The sequence below is a fragment of the Pristis pectinata genome, chromosome 21 (assembly GCF_009764475.1).
Source record: "Pristis pectinata isolate sPriPec2 chromosome 21, sPriPec2.1.pri, whole genome shotgun sequence".
NCBI classification, from domain to species: Eukaryota; Metazoa; Chordata; class Chondrichthyes; order Rhinopristiformes; family Pristidae; genus Pristis; species Pristis pectinata.
Genome location: NC_067425.1, coordinates 20027887 through 20048569, shown reverse-complemented (window position 1 = coordinate 20048569; position 20683 = coordinate 20027887). Strand labels below are relative to the sequence as shown.

Below are 20683 nucleotides of genomic sequence, written 5' to 3'. Positions count from 1 at the left end.
TTTTCAATAATTTATATGTGAGGTTTATCAAAATCATTTCTGATATTTCAAAATAATATGGGAGTTAACACAGGCTCTCAGATTATGGTCACTTCTTGATAAAACTAAAAATGCTTGATTCTGAGACTATATTACATTCTGAGACTATATTGAGATTCCTGTCCCTACAATTTTGAACCTGACCAACAATCCATTCAAAGTACAGGAGATAATGCTTCCATTAAAACAACTGAAGGAACACTTCATGTAGGTGTATTCAGCATTATTATGCAAATATCTCACATTGTAATTGCCAGCTTATATATTCCCCTGTACTATTTTCAGGCATCTCTTGGGTGCCCTCAAAATGGTCTCATTAGGCTTATACATGGAGTGGGTGAAGACTGCAAAAAAAGTATCTGTTTGATTTTTATCTGCCCAAACAGAAGGGTGCCTGAAGAAGCCCGGTGGTGGAACCTGTGCTGAGATTTTCCTTGGATCAGATGGTCGACAGAGGTTATGGGGCAATGTGAGGTTCAAATGTCAAACTTTCTAGATGCTTGTATGGTGCTGCTAGCAGTCTAGAAAACACACAGTGTTTATTTCAAAGTTTAATTGAAATTCTTCACAAGTAATTGTCCTCTTTGTATTGAAATCATTTTCAAACACAACTGACAAATTGAAATCCTATTCTATGGAGATGCAATTTGACTTTTCAGCTGAAAAAATATGATAGGATGACAATATGAATATAAAAAGCTATGTAAAGTCTACCATATTTGAAACTGAGCCCAATTTCTGACACATATCAACAGTCTTTCTGAAACGTGGACTGCAAATACCTGATTACTGAAACCTGTCCAATAATTTTGTTCATCAACTTTGAAAAGCAATTAAGTAATGACTTTGGAAGTTTATGAGAAACATTGGAGCCAACTAAATGCTACTGATGCTTCCTAGGAAGCAGTGCACACTACACATGCTCAGAATCTGACCCTCAGCTGAGTTACAGATCAAACAATATCCAAGTCAGAGGTTTGGGAGAGTCTGAGGTCTTTCAAAAGACACAAAGTTGTTGCATTTCAGTATTATGATTAGTGCAATTAACGTTGATGCTTTTATTTTGAACCAAACAGTGGACAAAAAGGAAGGTTTTCATTAATGAGAAAAATGTTTAACAAATTATTTTTCAAAGGACACTGTGACTTAGCTCATTTTGTTTATTTGTATGATTTATGACGGTTTTCAGGATAAGTTTTTCTGTAAGATTCTGAAACTTCTTTACTTCTGATTAACATGTCATCTTCCCTACTTTTAATTTGTTGATAACTTTTTCTTTAGCCCTGATTTTCTGTAGTTTTAAAGATGACTTATGAGCCAAAAATATGTCTAAACTAGAATAACTACAAGTACAATGAAGAATGCTAATCACAAGGTTTTAATAAATTAAAAGCTGACCCTTTGCGAAGTTCTAACATGGGTTTAAAGGAAAGACTTTTTGGTACTTCTTTGATTTATGCAAAGTCAACAGATCTTGTACAGTAAAATTACATGAGAGGGGATTTGCAGTTACATTGGCAGTGAGATGATAAATATGTTCTGTTGTTCAATATATCTAAAGCCGAGAATGAAATTATTGGACATTTAAAGGAGTTTAAGAAAGGGGAGGTTGGGAAGAAAGGATCAGATGAATCTCATTGAATAGCAGAGTAAGCTTGAGAAGTCTGGTTTCTACATACTATCTTTCTATGAAAACCTGCAAAAAGCTTAGAGGGGAGGGAAGAGAAAAGAAATTCAAATCAGGTGGTTGAAGGTCTGGTACATAGAGTCAGGTAGAATGGGTAAATACCATTACTGAAAGAGGAGGAAGATAGGGTAAGAGCAGAGACAAGGGATGCAATGTAATGTCTTGGCACACAATGTGAGTGGAAAACTCATGAAGGATTCAGAATTTCAGGATCTTCTGTGCAAAATAGGAAGTTGGAAAGAAATCGGGTAATGGGATGGTGTGGAAGAGGTAATGATCTAGGTAGCCAGAGAAGCTGAATGCAGTCAGGGAAGGGAAGAGCAGAATGGGAGGTAAATTTGTAAAAGGTAAAGGTTGGATGGGAATAAATACAGATATTCCCTAAACCAAGCCAATAGAAAAAGAATTCAAATTGCAGGCAAGAGCTGGAATGGAGCAAAGAATGCTCCAGATTTTCAGTCAAGGAAAACCAGAGCTGAGATCCACCCAGGTTTGCATTACATCATGTACATATGGTCTGGAGGAAATAATTGGAATTAAATAAGGTGTTTAAACTGAAAACAATGCAAGCATTTGCAGATGGGAATGAATGAGTCTGGCTCAGTCAACTCATTAAGTCATTAGAAAGGGAGGGATTAGGATGCAGAGGGCTATTGGGCAGAAGAGTCATGACAAAGAATGTGCCAGAATAGTCTCAGATGTCAGTGAGTTCAAGTTAGTTAGGCAGAAGAGTACAATGTAATAGGGGCAGATGGCAACAATTGGTATTCCAGAGAAATCCTGACTGTGCGTTTGGTGGGAGGAATCAGTAAGCTATATGGGGGTGAAGACTATGAGACTGGAAGCAGTGGGGAACAAACGAAAATAGTAATAAATATATCGCTTTTGTGTTCAGGAATGTCAGCTTGTTCTACAGGGAAAACCAGAATCAGGCAGATGCCATTTAGACTCAGACGGTTCCTCAGTCATTTGACAAAGCACTCACTTTTCAACAAATACCACAATGAAACCAGAGATGGAACTAAAAATATTGGAGGGAAACTGCGTAGTAGATCCTAGTAAAGAGATCAAAGGAAGAGAATGAGCAGAATGCTGGAGAAAAATGGAAAGAGATCAAATTTACAGATGGATCCTCTTGGCAAATTCAGCACCGTGTCAACTTCAGAGTATGGTGAGAGGATGAGGATGGAGTGGGTGGACGAATTTAAGATGCCTGATGAGGAGTGATCTTTCAGAGTCAGTGACTATTTGGGTAGATGCCTGTTTTAGTGCAGAACATTCTGTGAAATTATATGAAAGGGGAAGATACAAATCGATAACTGAGACAACAGGATTGTCAGGAGGGTGACGGAAAGTGGTATTAAGAAATTGACAGAAATCCAAAGTTGCATAAACCACATGTAAAGCTGACATTTCTTGGAGAAATTTATGGTAGCCTGAAGAATTATGTGGAAAGAGGGACTAGGACATCATGGTCCAAGCAAGCTGATAAAGCTGAAAACAGATGTTAGGAGCATATGTGAAATGCATATGAGCAATGGAGACTGGTTGCAAAACAAAAATGAATGGATTGAATATCACAATGTGATTTTTAGTTTATTGAAAATGGGTCTGTGTGGAATGTATTCAAACTCAAAGCAGGTGCTGGGAAAGAAAGTGTGGCTGTAAAAGTAGGTCTTGGCAAATGGACACAAGGGGAAAAGAATAACATTGATGATCATAGGATAAAATAGAGATCATGAAAATCAGGAAGAAGTTAGAGACATAATTTCTAGGAGGGTAACATTGTTGAAAGGGAGTGATAAAGGGATAAAATGAAGAAAAATTATAGATGCTGGAACTAATTTAAAGGTCCGTCAGTATGTGTAAAATGAAAAGATGGGGGTTTCATTATAAACTTCCTTTTTGAAACTGAAAAACAAGCAAATGTTTAAGAAGGGCAACATGAAGAGAACGAACACAAGATATACTGTTCTGTGATAGAGAACTTCAGAAATTGTTGGATGTGTGGGGGATGGGTGGATAACGCTGAGAGAGAAGATTAGAGAACTGAGTGACAAACCTTAGCGTAACACTATTACAGTGCCAGCGATCTGGGTTCAATTCCCGCCGCTGTCTGTAAGGAGTTTGTACGTTCTCTCCCATGTTGTGGGTTTCCTCCGGGTGCTCTGATTTCCTCCCACATTCCAAAGACGTACAGATTAGGAAGTTGTGGGCATGCTACGTTGGCGCCGGAAGAGTGGCGACACTTGTGGGCTGCATCCAGCAGAGTCTCAGTAATGCAAAAAGACACATTTCACTGTGTGTTTCAATGTACATGTGTCTAATAAATAAATATCTTTAAAAAAAGCTGTGTTCAGTAAGATCCCAAGGGGTTTTGACAGGATGGATTTGCAGAGAATGTTTCCTCTTGTGAGAGAATGTATAACTAGGGTTCACTGACTAAAAATAAGGTGTCGTTCATTTAAAACACACCTGAGGTGAGTTATTTTCTCTGGCAGAGAATTGTGAATTTTGGAAGCATAGCGGAAGCACAGACTTTGAACATTTTCAAGGCAGGGGCAAATAGATTCTTGATAAGCAAGGGGGTAATAAATTGCCATGGGTAGGTGGAAATGGGCAGTTGAAGTTACAGACAGATCAGCTATGAACTTACTAGATAGCATGGGAGGTTGGAGAGGTTGAGTGGCTTATTCCTGCTCCCAATTCTTATGTAAAAGGCTGAACCATCCAGGTTTTTGTGACTCAAGGATTCATTAAGTGGTGCACTTATTCATGAATTCACTAGATTTGTGTTTGACTTTTGGTAGCCAATGGTGTGCTTTACGAGATTGATACAACTTTGTACTTTTCCAATCCTTTGATGAAATGAGACCTACCAACTGTATCTCCACAGCAGTCAATGGCCTGTGATTCAACAGCTGAAGCTTTTCTGCCCTGAAGGATGGACAATAAAAGTCAGCATCATGATAGAATTTGCTCAGAGTTTCAATAATTCAAACACTTCAATATTTAAATATAAATACCATAAACTGAAGACTTAGTATATTTTGCAAAGCAGATTCCTCAAAAGTGCTTTGCAGGCAAATAGCTAGGGCATAAGTGGTTATTGATGAAATCATAATTATGGTCAATATTCACATGAACATGCTTTAACTCATTTTAATATCTATAGATGTACTTCCTCTCGAAAACTGGATGAAATTCTGAACAATACCCCATATATATCTTTACAAGAAATATACTTTATCTTTGAAATTATTTTGTTAAAAAGGGCAGGAGTGTTTAAGAACCAAAGGATATTTTACACTCTGTTTATGTATAGAAATTTAGGGTGGGAAAAAAAGTCACAAGAATGTGGCTAATTACCTAGGTATGTCCTGTTCACAAAAACCAGCACAAAACCAATCTCGTGGAAATTACGTGAAAAATAAGTAAATACATCAATACAAAATTTATTTCTTTTCAACTTGCGTTTCTTGACACATGCATAGATGATAGCTTCATTTTATGGAAAACCGCAATACAGGCTGTCTTCTGGGCGAACAACGCCTCTGTAACATGGGGATTGTCTGTACTTTGGGTAATTCACAGGATACAGTGGAAGAATCTGTGTCTCAGCACTGCAAGAGCCACAGCTGAATCACACTAATTAAGAGTTAATAGCAGTAACAGACAACATGAAATTTAAATCCTCCGTATCATTCAGCTGCTGCAATTTTCAGCTGCAAGTCATCAGAATCTACTAAGTTCCAATCTAAACCCTCAGGGTGCTGATATTGTTAAACAATTTTCAGCATATCTTGTAGTTTTGCTGTGATTCAAATGATTGTAATAACTGAATCATTATTAAATTGCTGACAAAATTTACAGAACTAGCTTGCCTATCTTTACTATTATCAAGGAACAATAAAGACAGTGTAAAGTTGAAGTACTGGAGGCAAGACATTCATCATGAGTAAAGACCCTCCAAATTCAGCTGGTAAATGACGTGCTATTAAAGCATGTACCCCATGTGGCAGTTCTTACTCAGACATAACCACAACAAATTCTTTGTGCCTTTCAGAAAATTATCTTCTCACTCCTTATTTCTACCATTTGAACAGTTCTTTTAGAGGTCTGTTACATTGTCAACATTCCAGTTATTATTTCTGGTATCTTAGTTAACATTTTCTTTCCTCATGGTCTACTAACTAAATCTGCATATGTACACATACACTTTATAGCTATCTACAATGTATTATAGCAACATATATGCAAGGATCAGTACAGTATTAAACAGGAAGTGTAATGGAAATTGCACACCAATAGACTCCATGTTTTCTGTTCACATATGACAACCCTCTGCAGTTCCATCATTGTATATATCATGATCCATATTTCAGTGTGGTACACCTTCAAACTGTCATGCTTGCATTTTTCAAGGGCCAAAAATCAACTCACTGTAATGTAAGCAAGTTCCACAATCACCAAACGGTGATAAACAGGGTTCACCTGCATAAAGGGGACATCATTCACAGGATCACATTCAGCTTAAAGAACCTCATAACTTATTTTCAATTTGCATTACGATATACAGTCGTAACCTTAAATAAAGTGCTTACTGAAGAGTGAGATATAAACTTATGATTAAAGCAGCATTTTTCAAACTATACTTATTTTAAAATCTTTTAAATTTTGGAATATTCATTCAAGTAAATTACAATATATGTATGGAAAATTAGATTTACTACTTTGGGCCAGATAATTTATTAAAGTAGAATCTTGCTTAGTGTATCATTAAAAACTCATTTAGACTCCATTTAATGGAACACAAGGTTTTTTGGGTATTTCACTTCAGGGCTAGTTTGTGAAGAGTTTAAAGGAATTTGTACTGACATTTTTTTTCCAGTCCCTACCTTCACAGGAGCTCAGGGAGCCTGTCACAAGGCATTTGTCAGAGGATGAAGTTGCTAAGTGAGAAGTGGAAATAATTGTTGTTGATTTGGAAGAACACCAAAACCAGCAGTTAACTGATGATGTGAAACAACCCAAGAAAGCAGCACACCCTACCTGCTTTTATGCCACCAAGAACTCACATAATTGACCCTTGCACATTGACTGGAAACAATGATTCAATTGTTTTTTTTCCAATTTTCTGAACTCAGGCAACAAGTTGCAGACCTAATAATTTTGAGCTAAGCACTTAGAAATGAACACATTAGCATTTCTCTCATGCCCTTCAGTGCTCACTTTGCTTCTCAAATGTTTTTGATGAATTCAGTTTTGTCTAATTCAAGCCATTGACAGCGATGGAAAATCTAGGAAAAGCAGTAACAACAACATCCCAGACAGATGCCCCACCAAGTTGAAGAAGCAACTGGAAGAAAGTACATAAAGACATAAGAAAGAGGAGGAGTAGACCATCTGGCCCTTCGAGCCAGCTCTGCCATTCACATCTGATCTTCTACCTCAGCACCAGTTTCCAGCAGTACCTCCACATCCCTTGATTCTCATCACATCCAGAAATCGATCAATCTATATTTTGAATGAAGTCAAAGAAAGACTTAAAAGGGACATCAGTGGCAGCTTCTTTATGCAAAGGGTGGTGCGTATTTGGAAAGAGCTGCCAGAAATAGTGGTTGAGGCGGACACATTAGCAACATTTAAAAGCCATCTAGAAAAGTGCATAGATAGGAGAGGTTTAGAGGGCTATGGGCCATACACAGGCAGGTGGGACTAGCTCACTAGGCAACACAGTCAGCATGGACGAGTTGGTCTGAAGGGCCTGCTTCCATGCTGTATGACTCTAACTCAGTGACTGAGCCTCCACAGCCCTCCAGGGTGGAGAATGCCAAAGGGTTGCCATCTTCTGAGTGTAGGAAGTTTTCCTTATCTCAGTCCTAAACTATTCTCAAACTGTGCCCCCCGTCCTAAGTCTCTCAGTTTAGTGAAATATCCACCTTGCATCTAGCTGTCAAGTCCTTTAAACATTTTCCAAGTTTTGATGAGATCTCCCCTCATTCTTCTAAACTCTGCAGAACAGAGCCCCAATTTACCCATTCTCTCTTTAGGGTAAGCCTGTCATTCCTGGAACCAGTCTAGTGTATGTTCACTCCCTCTTTGGAAGGTACATCTTTTTTAGGTGAGGAGACCAAAATCATATAGAGTATTCCACGTGTGATCTCACCAAGGCATTACACAATCGCATTAGGACTTCCTTACTTCTGTTATCAAACCTTCTTGCTATAAAGGCTAATGCATCACTTGCCCTCTGAATCGAAGGCCTTCAGTGATTTGTATACGAGCACAACCAGGTCCCTTTGAACACCAACACTCTCTAATCCCTCAGCATTTAACAAATACACAGCTTTTCTGTTATCTTCACCAAAGTAGACGACCTCATTATTTTCCACACGGTTTCATTTGCTAAGTTCTCATCCACTCACGCGGCTTATCCATATATCCCTGAGGCCCCTTAACATCATTCCCCATACTCACAATTGCACCTGATTTAGTATCATCAGCAATGTTGGAAATGTGACATTTAATCCCCTCAGTGAAATCATTGATATAGATTGTGAACAGCTGGGGCCCAAGTACTGATTCTTGCAATACTCTACTAATCACAGGCCCCCAACCCTAGGATCCTTCTCTCTGTTTTCTATCTGATAAGTAATGCTTTATCCATGTTAATACGATACCCCAAATTCTATCTGCTCTACCCATGTTAACCAACGTGTGGGACCTTATCAAAAGCCTTTCAGAAATCCAAATACACCACATCCATTGTCTATTCTACTTGTCACATCCACATTAACTCCAGTAGATTAGTCAAATGCTATTTACCTTTCACAAATTCGTATTGACTCTGCTCAACCCTATTTTAAGATAGCCCATCACTGTATCTTTTATTATAAATTCCAGCATATTCCCTACCACTGACCCTAGGCTAATAGGCCACATAATTAAAGACCCCACCCACTCAGACATTCTCTCTTCTCCCCCCTCCCATCCGGCAAAAGATACAAAAACCTGAAAGCTTGTACCACCAGGCTCAATGTGACACTTTATCTTGCATTCTGTTACTGTTTTCCCTTGTACTACCTCAGTGCACTGTTGCAATGAAATGATTACGGATGGCATGGAAAACAAAGTTTTTCACTGTATCTCAGTACATGTGACAATAATAAACCAATTTACCAATTTATAGGCAGGGAGTTAACAGTTTTCTCTCTCCTCCTCTATTAACTCGTAGAATAACATTTGCTGCTCTCCAACCTGCAGGAACAATTCTAGAATTTATAGAACCCTGGAAAATGGCAACCACAGCATCCATTATCTTTCAGGCAATCCCTTTTAAAACTCTGGGATGCAGATCATCAGGTCCTTAACACATTATCAGCTTTCAAGCTCACCAACTTCTTCAGTGTTATTTATTGACATAGTTTGTTCCTTCAGTTCCTCATTCTTGCTTCTCAAATATACAGAACATGAAAGAGTACAGCACGGGAACAGGCCTGACCATGATGCCAATCTAAATAATCCCATCTGCCTGCACATGGTCTATATCCCTCCATTCCCTGCTTATTCATATGTCTGTCTAAATGCGTCTTAAATGTTGCTGTTGTATCTGCTTCCATCACTTCCTATGGCAGCACGTTTCAGGCACTTGCCACTCTCTGGGTAAAAAAATTGCTTTGTAAATCTCCTTTAAACTTTCCCCCGCTCACTTTAAAGCTATGCCCTTTAGATTTGACATTCCAACCTGGGAAGAAGACTCTGACTGTCTACCCTACCTATGCTTCTCATAATCTTATGAACTTCTATCAGGTCACCCCTCACCTTCCAATGCTCCAGAGAAAACAATCCAAGTTTGCCCAACCTCTCCAAATAGCTAATAGTCTCTAATCCAGGCAACATTCTGGTGAACCTCTTAGAGTCATACATCACAGAAACAGGCCCTTCGGCCCAACTAGTCCATGCTGACCAAGATACCTACCTAAGCTAGTCCCATTTGCTCGCATTTGGCCCACATCCCTCTTAACTTTCCTATCCACTTATTTGTCCAAGTACCTTTTAAATGTTGTTAATGTAGCTGCCTCAATCACTTCCTCTGACAGCTCATCCCATATACTGACCTCCCTCTGGGTGAAAAAGTTGCCCCTCAGGTTCCTATTAAATCTTTCCGCATCTCACCTTAAACATATGGCCTCTAGTTCTTGATTCCCCAACACTGGGAAAAAGACTGTGGGCATTCACCCTATCTATGCCCCTCATAATTTTATACACCTCTATGAGATCCCATTCTCCTACACTCCAATGAAATAAGTCCCAACCTGTTCAACCTCTCTCCATAACTCAGTCCTTCAAGTCCCAGCAACATCCTGATAAATCTCCTCTGCACTCTTTCCAGCTTAATGGCATCTTTCCTATAGCAGGGTGACCAAAACTGAATATAATATTCCAAATATGGCCTAACTAACATCTTGTACAACTGCAACTTAACATCCCAACCTCTCTACTCAATGCTCTGACTGATGAAGGCCAGCATGCCGAAAGCCTTCTTCACCACCCTGTCTATCTGCAAAGCCACTTTTAGCAGACCATGTACTTGTACTCATAGGCCCCTCTGTTTTATAACACTCCCCCCGCGCACCTCCTCCCCTGCCCCCGCACTCCCCGGGCCCTGCTGTTCATTGTAAAAGTCCTACCCTCATTTGTCTTCCCCAAATGCAATACCTTGCACTTATCCAAATTAAACTCCATTTGCCATTCCTTGGCCCACTTACCTAGCTGATCAAACTCCTTCTGTAAATCATGATAACCATCTTCACTGTCAACAACACCATCTATTTTAGTGTCATCTGCAAACTTATTAACTATGTCTTGTACATTCTCATCCAAATCATTGATATAGATGACAAATAGCAATGGGTCTAGCATTGACCTCTGGGGAACCCCAGCTTCCAATCTGATAAACAACCTTCCACCATCACCCTCTGCTTCCTACCATCAAGCTAATTCTTCATCCAATTAGCTAGCTCTCCCTGGATCCATGAAACCGAACTTTCCATAGCAGCCTTATTAAAGGCCTTACTGAAGTCCATATACAACACATCTACCGTCCTGCCCCCATCAACCTTCTTGGTTACTTCTTCAAAAACCTTAATCAAATTCTTGAGACATGATCTCTCACACACAAAGCAGCGTTGACTTTCCCTAATCACCAACCCTGCCCCTCTCCCCCCCCCCCCCCCCGTCTTTCCAAATCCATGTATATCTTATCCTTCAGAATCCCCTCTAGTAACTTACCTACCACAGATGTGAGGCTTACTGGTCTATAGTTCCTGTTCTGCATCCTCTCCAAAGTCTCCACATCCTTCCTGTAAAACAGTGACCAGAACCATACACAATACTCCAAATGTGGCCTAACCAAAATTTTATACAGCTCCAATATGACTTTCCAACTTTTATACTGAACACCCTGACCTATGAAGTATGCCACATGCCTTCTTTAATATCCTACCTACTTGTGTTGCCACTTTCAGGGAGCTATGGACTTGCACCCGAATATCCCTCTGAACATCAATGATTCTAAGGGTTCTGCCATTTACTGTAAACTTTTCTCCCAAAATGCAACAGCTCACACCTGTCTGGATTAAACTCCATCTGCCACTTCTCTGCCCGCATTCCCAACTGGTCGATATCCTGCTGAATCCTTTGACAACCTTCCTCACTATCCACAACTCCACCAATTTTGTGTTGTCTGCGTACCTACTAATCAGCTCACCTGCATTTTTGTCCATATCATTTATATATGTCACAAACATATATATTCTTTATAAGCATAAATCTTATCATGTGGGGAGCAATGGTCTTCTCTCAAATTTCTGCTGTGGGATATGGAATATTGTAAATTTTGAGTCTAGAGATTAGCAGTGAGCAGCAGCACCTCACCATCAATTGTATGATCTTGGCCATGGAAATGATTACTTACTTAGGACAATGAAGTAAGTAATCATGTCAACAGCTCCAATTCTGCAATCACAACTATGTTCTAACTTGCCTTATTTTCCACAGCAGGGACTTGCTAGAGGACCTTTCAAGGTTATATCACTGAAATGATTGAAGAATCACTTTTACGTTGTTAAAATCATTCAAGCTAAATTAATCCACATAACCTATCTGGTGATTAAACACAGTAACAATAGTTGCATTTACTGTATGTAGTTCAATCTTCCATCAAAACATCTCAAGCATTTCACACAATAAATAACTTTTGAAGTGCAATGACTATTGTTATTTGTATATATTTGGCAGCTGTTCTGATACAGCCAGTCATGAAACATGAAACTACTTAAGCTCCATTTTGGGTGATTAATGTAATTGAGCTCTGCATTTCAAATTGTATTTCACAAAATGGGAAAGACTTGAATCTGACGAAGTCACACAAGCATAAAAGAACTTGATCACTGCTGATGTATTCACATTTGTCAACATTACTTTTAAACTGTCAATTCAATCTGGCTCAGTGGTTGTGATGATTATCTTTATTTTACAGTGCATATTTATTTTTTCACTATACAATGAAATTGCTTTCTTATTTCTTTTGAATGAAGAGTTGTTTGTACTTGCTATTTACATTCTTGGCACTTCCAAATCAGATAAGTGCATTTGAACGATCTTTCCAGGAAGTGCAGTATAAAGTTCAAGTCTGGCCATATTCTGACTTCAGATTGCCTATGTTGCACCCAGCTGGAATTTGCTAAATTTGGCTCGATCATTTGACATAATGCAAATTGATTACTTTTGGATATTTAGGCAACAATTAAGCACAGATATATTATGAGTCACACAGTAATACATTTATATTATAACATTTATTTGACTTGCAATAAACAAAATAATAAACATTTAAAATCAACTTTTATTTACTTAGGGAATAGTATTTAGAAACAGGCATTCCCTTTGTGGACCAGCCATTCTTGATGCCATTGCTGATTAGAAACTGATTAAGTTGTTCACATTGAAATGCTAAATGTCCAAACTTGTAAACTCACACCAGTTATTAAGAATGGGCTCTATTCTGGCTGAGTGTCAAAAATAACCAGTTTAACAGATGGTCAATACTGCAAATCACACCTTATTTATATTTATCATTCTTGGTTTTCAAATCTCTCTATGGCCTCACTGCTGCCCATCTCCATAAACTCCTCTGTTGTACAGTCCTTTAACAATTCTCCATTCCTTCACTCTGCTCTCTTTTATATCCTGATTATTCTTCTGCATCAGCGGTAGATATGACTTCAGCTGTTAGGACCATGTGTTCTGGAATTCAACCACCAAACCCTCCTGTGAAATAAGTTTTCCTAAAATCTACTTCTTGGATCTCAATTTTGGTCATCCAAACTCAGGTCAAAATTTTGACACGAGATTCTTCAGATGCTGGAATCTGGAGCAACACACACAAAATGCTGGGGAGGAACTCAGCAGGTCAGGCAGCATCTATGAAGGGTCTCGACCTGAAATGTCGACTGTTTACTTCCCTTCATAGATGCTGCCTGACCTGCTGAGTTCCTCCAGCATTTTGTCAGGTCAAAATTTTGGTCTGATTACTTTCCTATGAAGCAGCTTAGGATACCTTATATTAAAGATGGTACAAATATGCAATCTATTGTCACTTTGAGTGTTAGAAATGACAACAATGACTTCCCACTAGAAAGAAACTCTGATTATTATGTCTGTACAGACTTCAGATTTCTAACATAAATACAACTGAACCAGGACACGACATTATTTTGTTCACCACTACACTACTATAAAGTGGGACAGTCTAAAAGGGGCTCTACTGCACTCTTGACACAATTAGGGGCAACAAGATTCAACACTTAACTTTGAAACAGTCTAATCTTTTGATCAAGATTCTACTCTGTGGAACAGGATGAGACATGTTCATGTTACTTCTTCCAAAAGGTTCACAGAGGGGGCTCTGTGATCCACAGCTTTAAGGAAGAGGACAGCCCAGTAACATCCTCACAGCCAGACTATTGAGGATCCACAAAGTACTCTGCACTGGTCTAAATGACCGAAAAGGCACAGCCTCCAGAAATGTCCTGTTTTCAATCTCAGAGGTTTTAGGTAACAACATGAGGGAGAGTCTGACCAGCTACTGACTGTAGAGGTGCTGACAAGGTCCATCTGTTCTTTTGAGATGAATAAAACTCAGAAAGTGACAGCTTATTGGCCAGGTTATAGTTTGTTCTGTGGGTCTGGATGGGCTTAGACCTGCTGGAAGTGCACAGTCTCAGAAATGACACTTTCAGTTGTGCTGGAAGTACCAGCCTCTAGCTGGCAGCATGTTAGAATCTATGAGGAATGGTATCATCATCCTCATCTACAAGGAGGAAGGGAGAGGAAGGACATCAGAAAATGACAACTCATCTTACTATTGAATGTAGACCACAATCCATCAGGCAGTGATCAGTGCAGAATGTCCTGGAGGCCCTGCAGAAGGTGACAGTGATGGTTTCCCTAAGCAGACTGTCAAAGCCATTTGATAGAATGCATCATTGGTGGAACTCACAAACAAGCACCAAGACCTTGCTTGTCTGGCAGAGAGGGGTCCCTCCCCTGAGATCATTCATGCATAGTTGGGGCCTCAATCCATCACATGCTGCACATGAGATGAGACGATTGTCCACCTTCTCATTTGCAAAGATGGTCTGGAAAGGGAAGAAGTGGTTGTGCTGAGGTTAGCCCTGAGCAGCTGCAAAATGTAGGACTCTGTGCTCTACAAGCTGTTCCCAGGGATGCATACTGAGACAAACATCACTTGTGGCTAGAAGATCGTCAATGGGTGAGAGAAGCATTTTGGTCTGCCTGAAACCTGTTGGTCTTCCAGTGTAAGGAGATGTCCGCAAGCAAATACTATTGACCGGCACATTCCAAGGTGCAGGAATATGTGCTGAAGGATGCATAGAAGCTTGGTGCAGCCGCTGCAAAGGCTCTGTGGGGAAGAACTACAATCTAGGACCCTGCTGCTACAGGATACTAAGGGTCTGGGCCCTGTGTAACATCCTCTCAAATGCTTCAAGGATGCATTGTTTAAGAAGAAAACATGAGTGGCACTGATGAATATTAAGAGAATGCAATGAATTGATCGTACAGTGAATGTAGTGAAAGACATGTCCCAATTGTATTTCGATACAATGGATTGTGTCAAAAGTATATTTAATAAAAAATTGTGCAGGTAAAGTATTGTATTATGTTCAATATTCCTGCTTCTATGTTATTATTCATATTCAGACAGGGTGCCCAAATCTGCATGCAAGACAACAAAAGGTAACATGTCCATTGAGTGATCATTCACACCAATTGCAGGTACAACGATTCTATCTTTGTAACTCAACAGAGGACTCTGACAAGTTTGGAGTGGGTTTGAGGGGTGATAAGATAAGGTTTTATAACAAAGTTTTTTAACAAAGGGCCAAAAAAGCATGGATTACAAGAGAGTAGAATTAGAAAATGAATGTTAAGACAAGCACGATGATTCACATAATTGGGATATCAGTTTACACCATTTATACAATTTTGAATGTGTATTCATGGAAATAAGCAAATTAAATCATACCTGTTCCTCGGTACATTCAGCATTTAATGAAATGTTTCATTAATGGTTAGGACATATACTTTTAAATGAGAAATCAGATGCCCTATTTAGGATGCCTTATTTGCAAAACTAACCATCCATAGAATCATAGAGTACTACAGCACAGAAACAGGCCCTTCAGCCCATCTAGTCCATGCCACCTGATCTTCTGCCTAGTCCTATCTACCTGCTCCCAGACCATATCCCTCCAAACCCTCCCATCCATGCACCTAAATTCTCCCAAATTGAACCCACATCTACCACTTCCACTAGCAGCTCATTCCACACTCGCACCACCCTGAGTGAAGAAGTTTCCCCTCAGATTCTCCTTAAATATTTCACCTTTCACCCTAAACTTATGCCCTTGAGTTCCAGTCTCATTCAGCCTTAGTGGAAAAACCTGCAGGCATTCACCCTATCTATATCCCTCATAATTTTGTATACCTCTATAAGATCCCCCTTCATTCTCCTATAATCCAGGGAATAAAGTCCTAATCTATTCAACCTTTCCCTATAACTCAGGTCCTCAAGTCCTGGCAACATCCTTGTAAATTTTCTCTGCACCCTTTCAAGCTTATTGCTATCTTTCCTGTACGTGGGTGACCAGAATTGCACATAATACTCTAAATTCGGCCTCAGCAACATCTTCTACAACTTCAACATAACATCCCAACTCCTGTACTCAATGTCCTGATTTATGAAGGCCAAAGTGCCAAAAGCTCTCTTTACGACCCTATCTACCTGTGCCACCACTTTCAAGGAACTATGGATCTGTATTCCCTGGTCCCTTTGTTCTACCGCAGACTGCATCAACAGCCTGTGCTGAATGTCTCTGGAGTCAGCTGGATTCAGCAGTCAGATCCAACCACTCTCAACTTGCCAATGAGTTTAAAAATACCTCACGTTGCGGTAGGGTGGATAGCGAGGAGGTGAGGGGTGAAGACGTGTGGGTAGGAGTGGGGAGAGAGGAGGATAAAGGGGATGAGGGGGTTGGCAGAGAGATTCCCCTGGACATGAAGTATTCAGTTCATTTTCAGTATCTGGATATCACTGGAAAGGCTGGCATTTATTGCCCACACCTTGTGAGATGACGATTGGCACGAAATGCTTTGATGTAAATGAATTTATTGCTTCGCCACTTCAGAGACAAATACACTGTTGTACAACTGAAGCCACAGGCGGGCCAGTCTTGACGAAGGTTCTTTTCCTAAAAGAACATTAGTGATAATCAAGCAGTTCATGGACTTTTTAAAGACAACAGGAATTTATTTGAAAATTTTAAAAACCGAATTCAAATTTTGAATTACTATTAAGAAAGCTTTCTCCAAGTAACTTTCCACAACTTAAGAGGGTGGGCCAACAGCCAAAGCTTAATGAAAAACACGATGATGCTGGAGGAACTCAGCAGGCCAGGCAGCATCCGTCGAGAAAAGCAACTGGTCAACATTTCGGGTCAGGACCCTTCTTCAGAACCTGCAACATTGACCGCCTGCTTTTCTCCACGAATGCTGTCTGGCCTGCTGAGTTCCTCCAGCATCATTGTGTTTTTCATCTAGGTTCAAGCATCTGCGGTCCTTTGTTTCTCTAGCCAAAGCTTAATTTTCCACAATGCAAGACTATACCCCATCAGACCAGGCAAGCATTTGGAGAAAGAAATTTAATCTTTGCAACACTATTGTTATTCCTAAATTCTTTGGCTCAGGTGTAAATCTTTGATTTAAACTATTATAAGTTCAAGTCCTGCTCCAGAAACTTGGACACATAATTACGCTGAAATTTTCGTATCAGACTCTCACTACTTCCTCAGTTGCTCTCACTATCCCTCAACTCCCAGAGTATTCTTTGTTTGGAAGAGATATGAAATCATGAAAGAAGCAAAACATCTCAAAGAACTACTTCAAGAAGAAGGACCCCATAAGGTTCTTGGCAATACTTATTTCAAAAACATCACAGAACAGATATAACTGCTACTTGTGGAATCATGCTATACACAAATTGGGTGTTGTTTTATCTGGAACACTTCAAAAATATTTCATGGGCAACAGAATGCTTTGGGATGATACAAATTTCTGAAAGATGCCATCCATATACAAGTTTCCTTGCTAAGGGGTCCAACAGGAATTTATTATTATTTTGGGTTTGGAAAAAAATTAACTACATGTAATTTAAAATATTGTCCCTACAGAGATGCTTACACATAATTCAACAAAAATACATGTTTATTAAAAGAATATGTCTTTAATCTATTTTAAATTCGCACATAAATTAATATTCTTCAGGGAGAGAAAAGCACTAAAATGGCAGCTGGAAACTAAAGATTGGAAGACATGCAAAGTCTGAATTATAACCAGCTGTTTATATATCTTTTCAGTAATGGTGCAGTAAAGTGTGAGCGATGTGATTGATACTGTTGGTAAGAATGTACAACTGGTTTTGTTTATATAAGACATAGTTGCTAGCTAACCAAATTTCCAAACCATGCATTTTTAATATAACATCTGAATTTGCATGCATACACTTTTCCTTCTTTTTCCATAAAATCTCTCCCTTCCCTTTTCCAGAAAGTTTTAAAGTCTTTGCTGAGTTACAGTTACACATTAGTTACCTTTCATTTTTCATGTGTGAGTTTGAATACCAATAAACCATTAAGTACTGGTTATATTATTGAATTAACTCTTCAGTGGCCTGGACTTATGATCTGGAAACACATGTTCGAATCCCATGATGGCAGCTTGGGAATTTAAATTTAAATATAAGGCTGGATAAAAAAAAAATGAAAGCAATCACAGAAACTCACTTGGTTCATTAATACCCTTCTGGGAAGGAGATCTTTAACTCTTACACTGGCTGGTTAATCCAACAGTCCTCTGATAAGTCCCGCTGAGCTGTTTAGTTCAAAGACAACTGGGAACAGTCAATAAATGCTGGCCCTGTCAGCGACTAAAACCCAAAGGTTATTGCATCACAGACAGCGTGAGAATCAAGTCTGATCCTACATGACAATCAATGGAATTGTAATAAATACAGTCTTCCCTAATGTATGGACACTCAGCTAAAAATGAGCCTTGACTGCAATCAGCTAACTCTCAGATTTGGAATTCTACTTAATGAGTGCAGTTATGCAAGAGAGCAAATCATGAAATCTCTTTAAATTAGGCAAAAAGTCAAAGTCAAAGTTGAGTTTATTGTCGTAGGCACAGGTGCAATGAAAAACTTACTTGCAGGAGCATCACAGGCACAGCATCAGATACACAACATTCACAAGAAAAACATAAACTAAATATAGACACAATTTTTACAAGAAAGACCACAATTAGAATAAAACAAAAACAAAGTCCATTGTCATGCAGAGTGTTCATAGTGTTGCTATACTGAAGTAGTGGTTAGGATTATGCAAGTTGGTTCAAGAGGTTGAAGGGAAGTAGCTGTTCTTGAATCTGGTGGTGTGGGGTTTCAGGCTTCTGTACGTCCTGCCCAATGGTAGCTGTGAGAAGGTGGCATGGCGCAGATGGTGGGGATCTTTGATGATCGATACTGCCTTTCAATGGTGGGAGGGATGTGCCCGCAATGTATTGGACTGAGTCCACTACTTTCTGCAGCTCTTTACATTCCTGCGGATTCAAATTGCCGCACCAGACCATGACGCAACCGGCTGGGATACTTTCAACAGTACATTTGTTGAAGTTTGTTAAGAGTGTTCGATGACATGTCAAACCTCCTTAAGCTTCTACGAAAGTAAAGACGCTGGCATGCCTTCCTTGTGATTTAATTTATGTGGAGGACCCAGGACAAGTCATGTGATATGTTAACACCCAGGAATTTAAAGCTGCTGACTCTCAACACCACCGATCCACTAATGTAGACTGGCACATGTTTGCTCTCCTTACCCTTCCTAAAGTCAACAATCAGTTGCTTAGTTTTACTGACGTTGAGTGAGAGGTTGTTGTTGCGGCACCACTCAACCAGGTGTCCTATCTTGCTCCTGTACACTGACTCATCACCGCCTGTGTTTCATCCAACAACAGTGGTGTTGTTGGTGAATTTGTATATGGCATTGAAGCTGTGCTTAGCCACACAGTCATGAGTGTATAGGGAGTAGGGCGGGGGTCTAAGCACTCAGCCTCGAGAAGTACCTGTGATGATGGTGAGTGAGGAGGAGATGTTGTTACCAATCGTCACTGATTGAGGTCTGCTGATGAGGAACTCATCAAAAGAAAATTTCAAAAGAAAGGGAAAGTAGTAGAGAAGCAGTTGATAAAATAAATTTAAAGACCTTGTTAAGGTATTCCATACCATAACACACCTAGGTTGCTTTTGTTACAGTGAGTAAAACTGCAGACAATGTAAATTTAAAATATAAACAGAAAATGCTGGAAATATTCAGCAGGTCAGGCCACATCAGAATGGTTTGTTCTAACGTAGGATCTTCAACCTGAAATATTAGCTGTGTTTCCTTTCCCACAGATGTGACCTGACCTGTTGAGTACTTCCAACATCTTGTGTTTTTATTTTTGGTTACTTTCCTGCTACTTTCTCTTCCTGGCTTGGGATCCAGTCAGTTAGAAATAATGGAAGTACTAGAATTTATAACTAACAGCATTTATTTCAGAGCCCTGCCATAACCTGATAGGTGTGATGACTATCTAACCTCACATTCCAATACCCCTTGCCAACTTGCTCCAAATTTCCCTGTGATGCTTTATTAAAAAAGTTAACAAAATACACAAAAGAAAACTTGTAAAGTAACAAAAATGCAAAAAAAACTAAATGACAAAAATATTGAAACTGAAGGCTAGGAAAATAGTAAGCTCTTATTTCATGTGCTGATTTGAGTAACATTGTGCCTGGCATGGCACTAACATTCTTATAACTTCAAGTAATAAAGTGCAAAATTTTAATTACTTTGTGCCAATTAAGATTATATATTCATATGCATCAGAAATTAAAAGACCACTTTGAAAAAAATTATGTGTAATTTAGTGAAATTGCAGGCTGTAATTGGAGAATGTATTTTCTTTGAACATCTGTTTCTAAATGACTCAGTGTGGCTACATTGCCTATTTCAGCCAATTAACAAACCACAACACAAGTGCCAATTTTGAGTTCTTGCAGTACTGGGACTACATGCCCTGTGGCATGGGTTCTGCTGAATTGTGATTTTCAACTCTATTTGAATCTGATCTCAACCTGTGAAAGGCATGCAAAATAAATCTCAAACTCATAATTACAAAATGAGACAAAGCAGTTGCATTTATATTGATTTAAAAGAGAACACGACTCTTCATAGGCAGGAGCCATTCAAATGGGTGAGCAATTGTAGGCCAAGG

General features: G+C 39.3%; 1 protein-coding gene across 2 annotated transcripts in view; it reads right to left on the bottom strand.

Moving 5' to 3' along the window:
- The window catches only part of crcp (calcitonin gene-related peptide-receptor component protein), a 48244-nt gene that overhangs the window by 1521 nt on the left and 26040 nt on the right, over positions 1-20683 (bottom strand). Inside the window, exons 5-6 of one of the 2 annotated variants that reach the window (XM_052035583.1) lie at positions 4606-4663; positions 3789-3998 (exon numbers count right to left, since the gene is read on the bottom strand). In XM_052035583.1, the coding sequence (XP_051891543.1) occupies positions 3804-3998; positions 4606-4663 (253 nt within the window). In that variant the 3' untranslated portion in view covers positions 3789-3803. The remainder of the gene's footprint in view (positions 1-3788; positions 3999-4605; positions 4664-20683) is intronic. The other variant, XM_052035584.1, reaches the window with a different exon arrangement.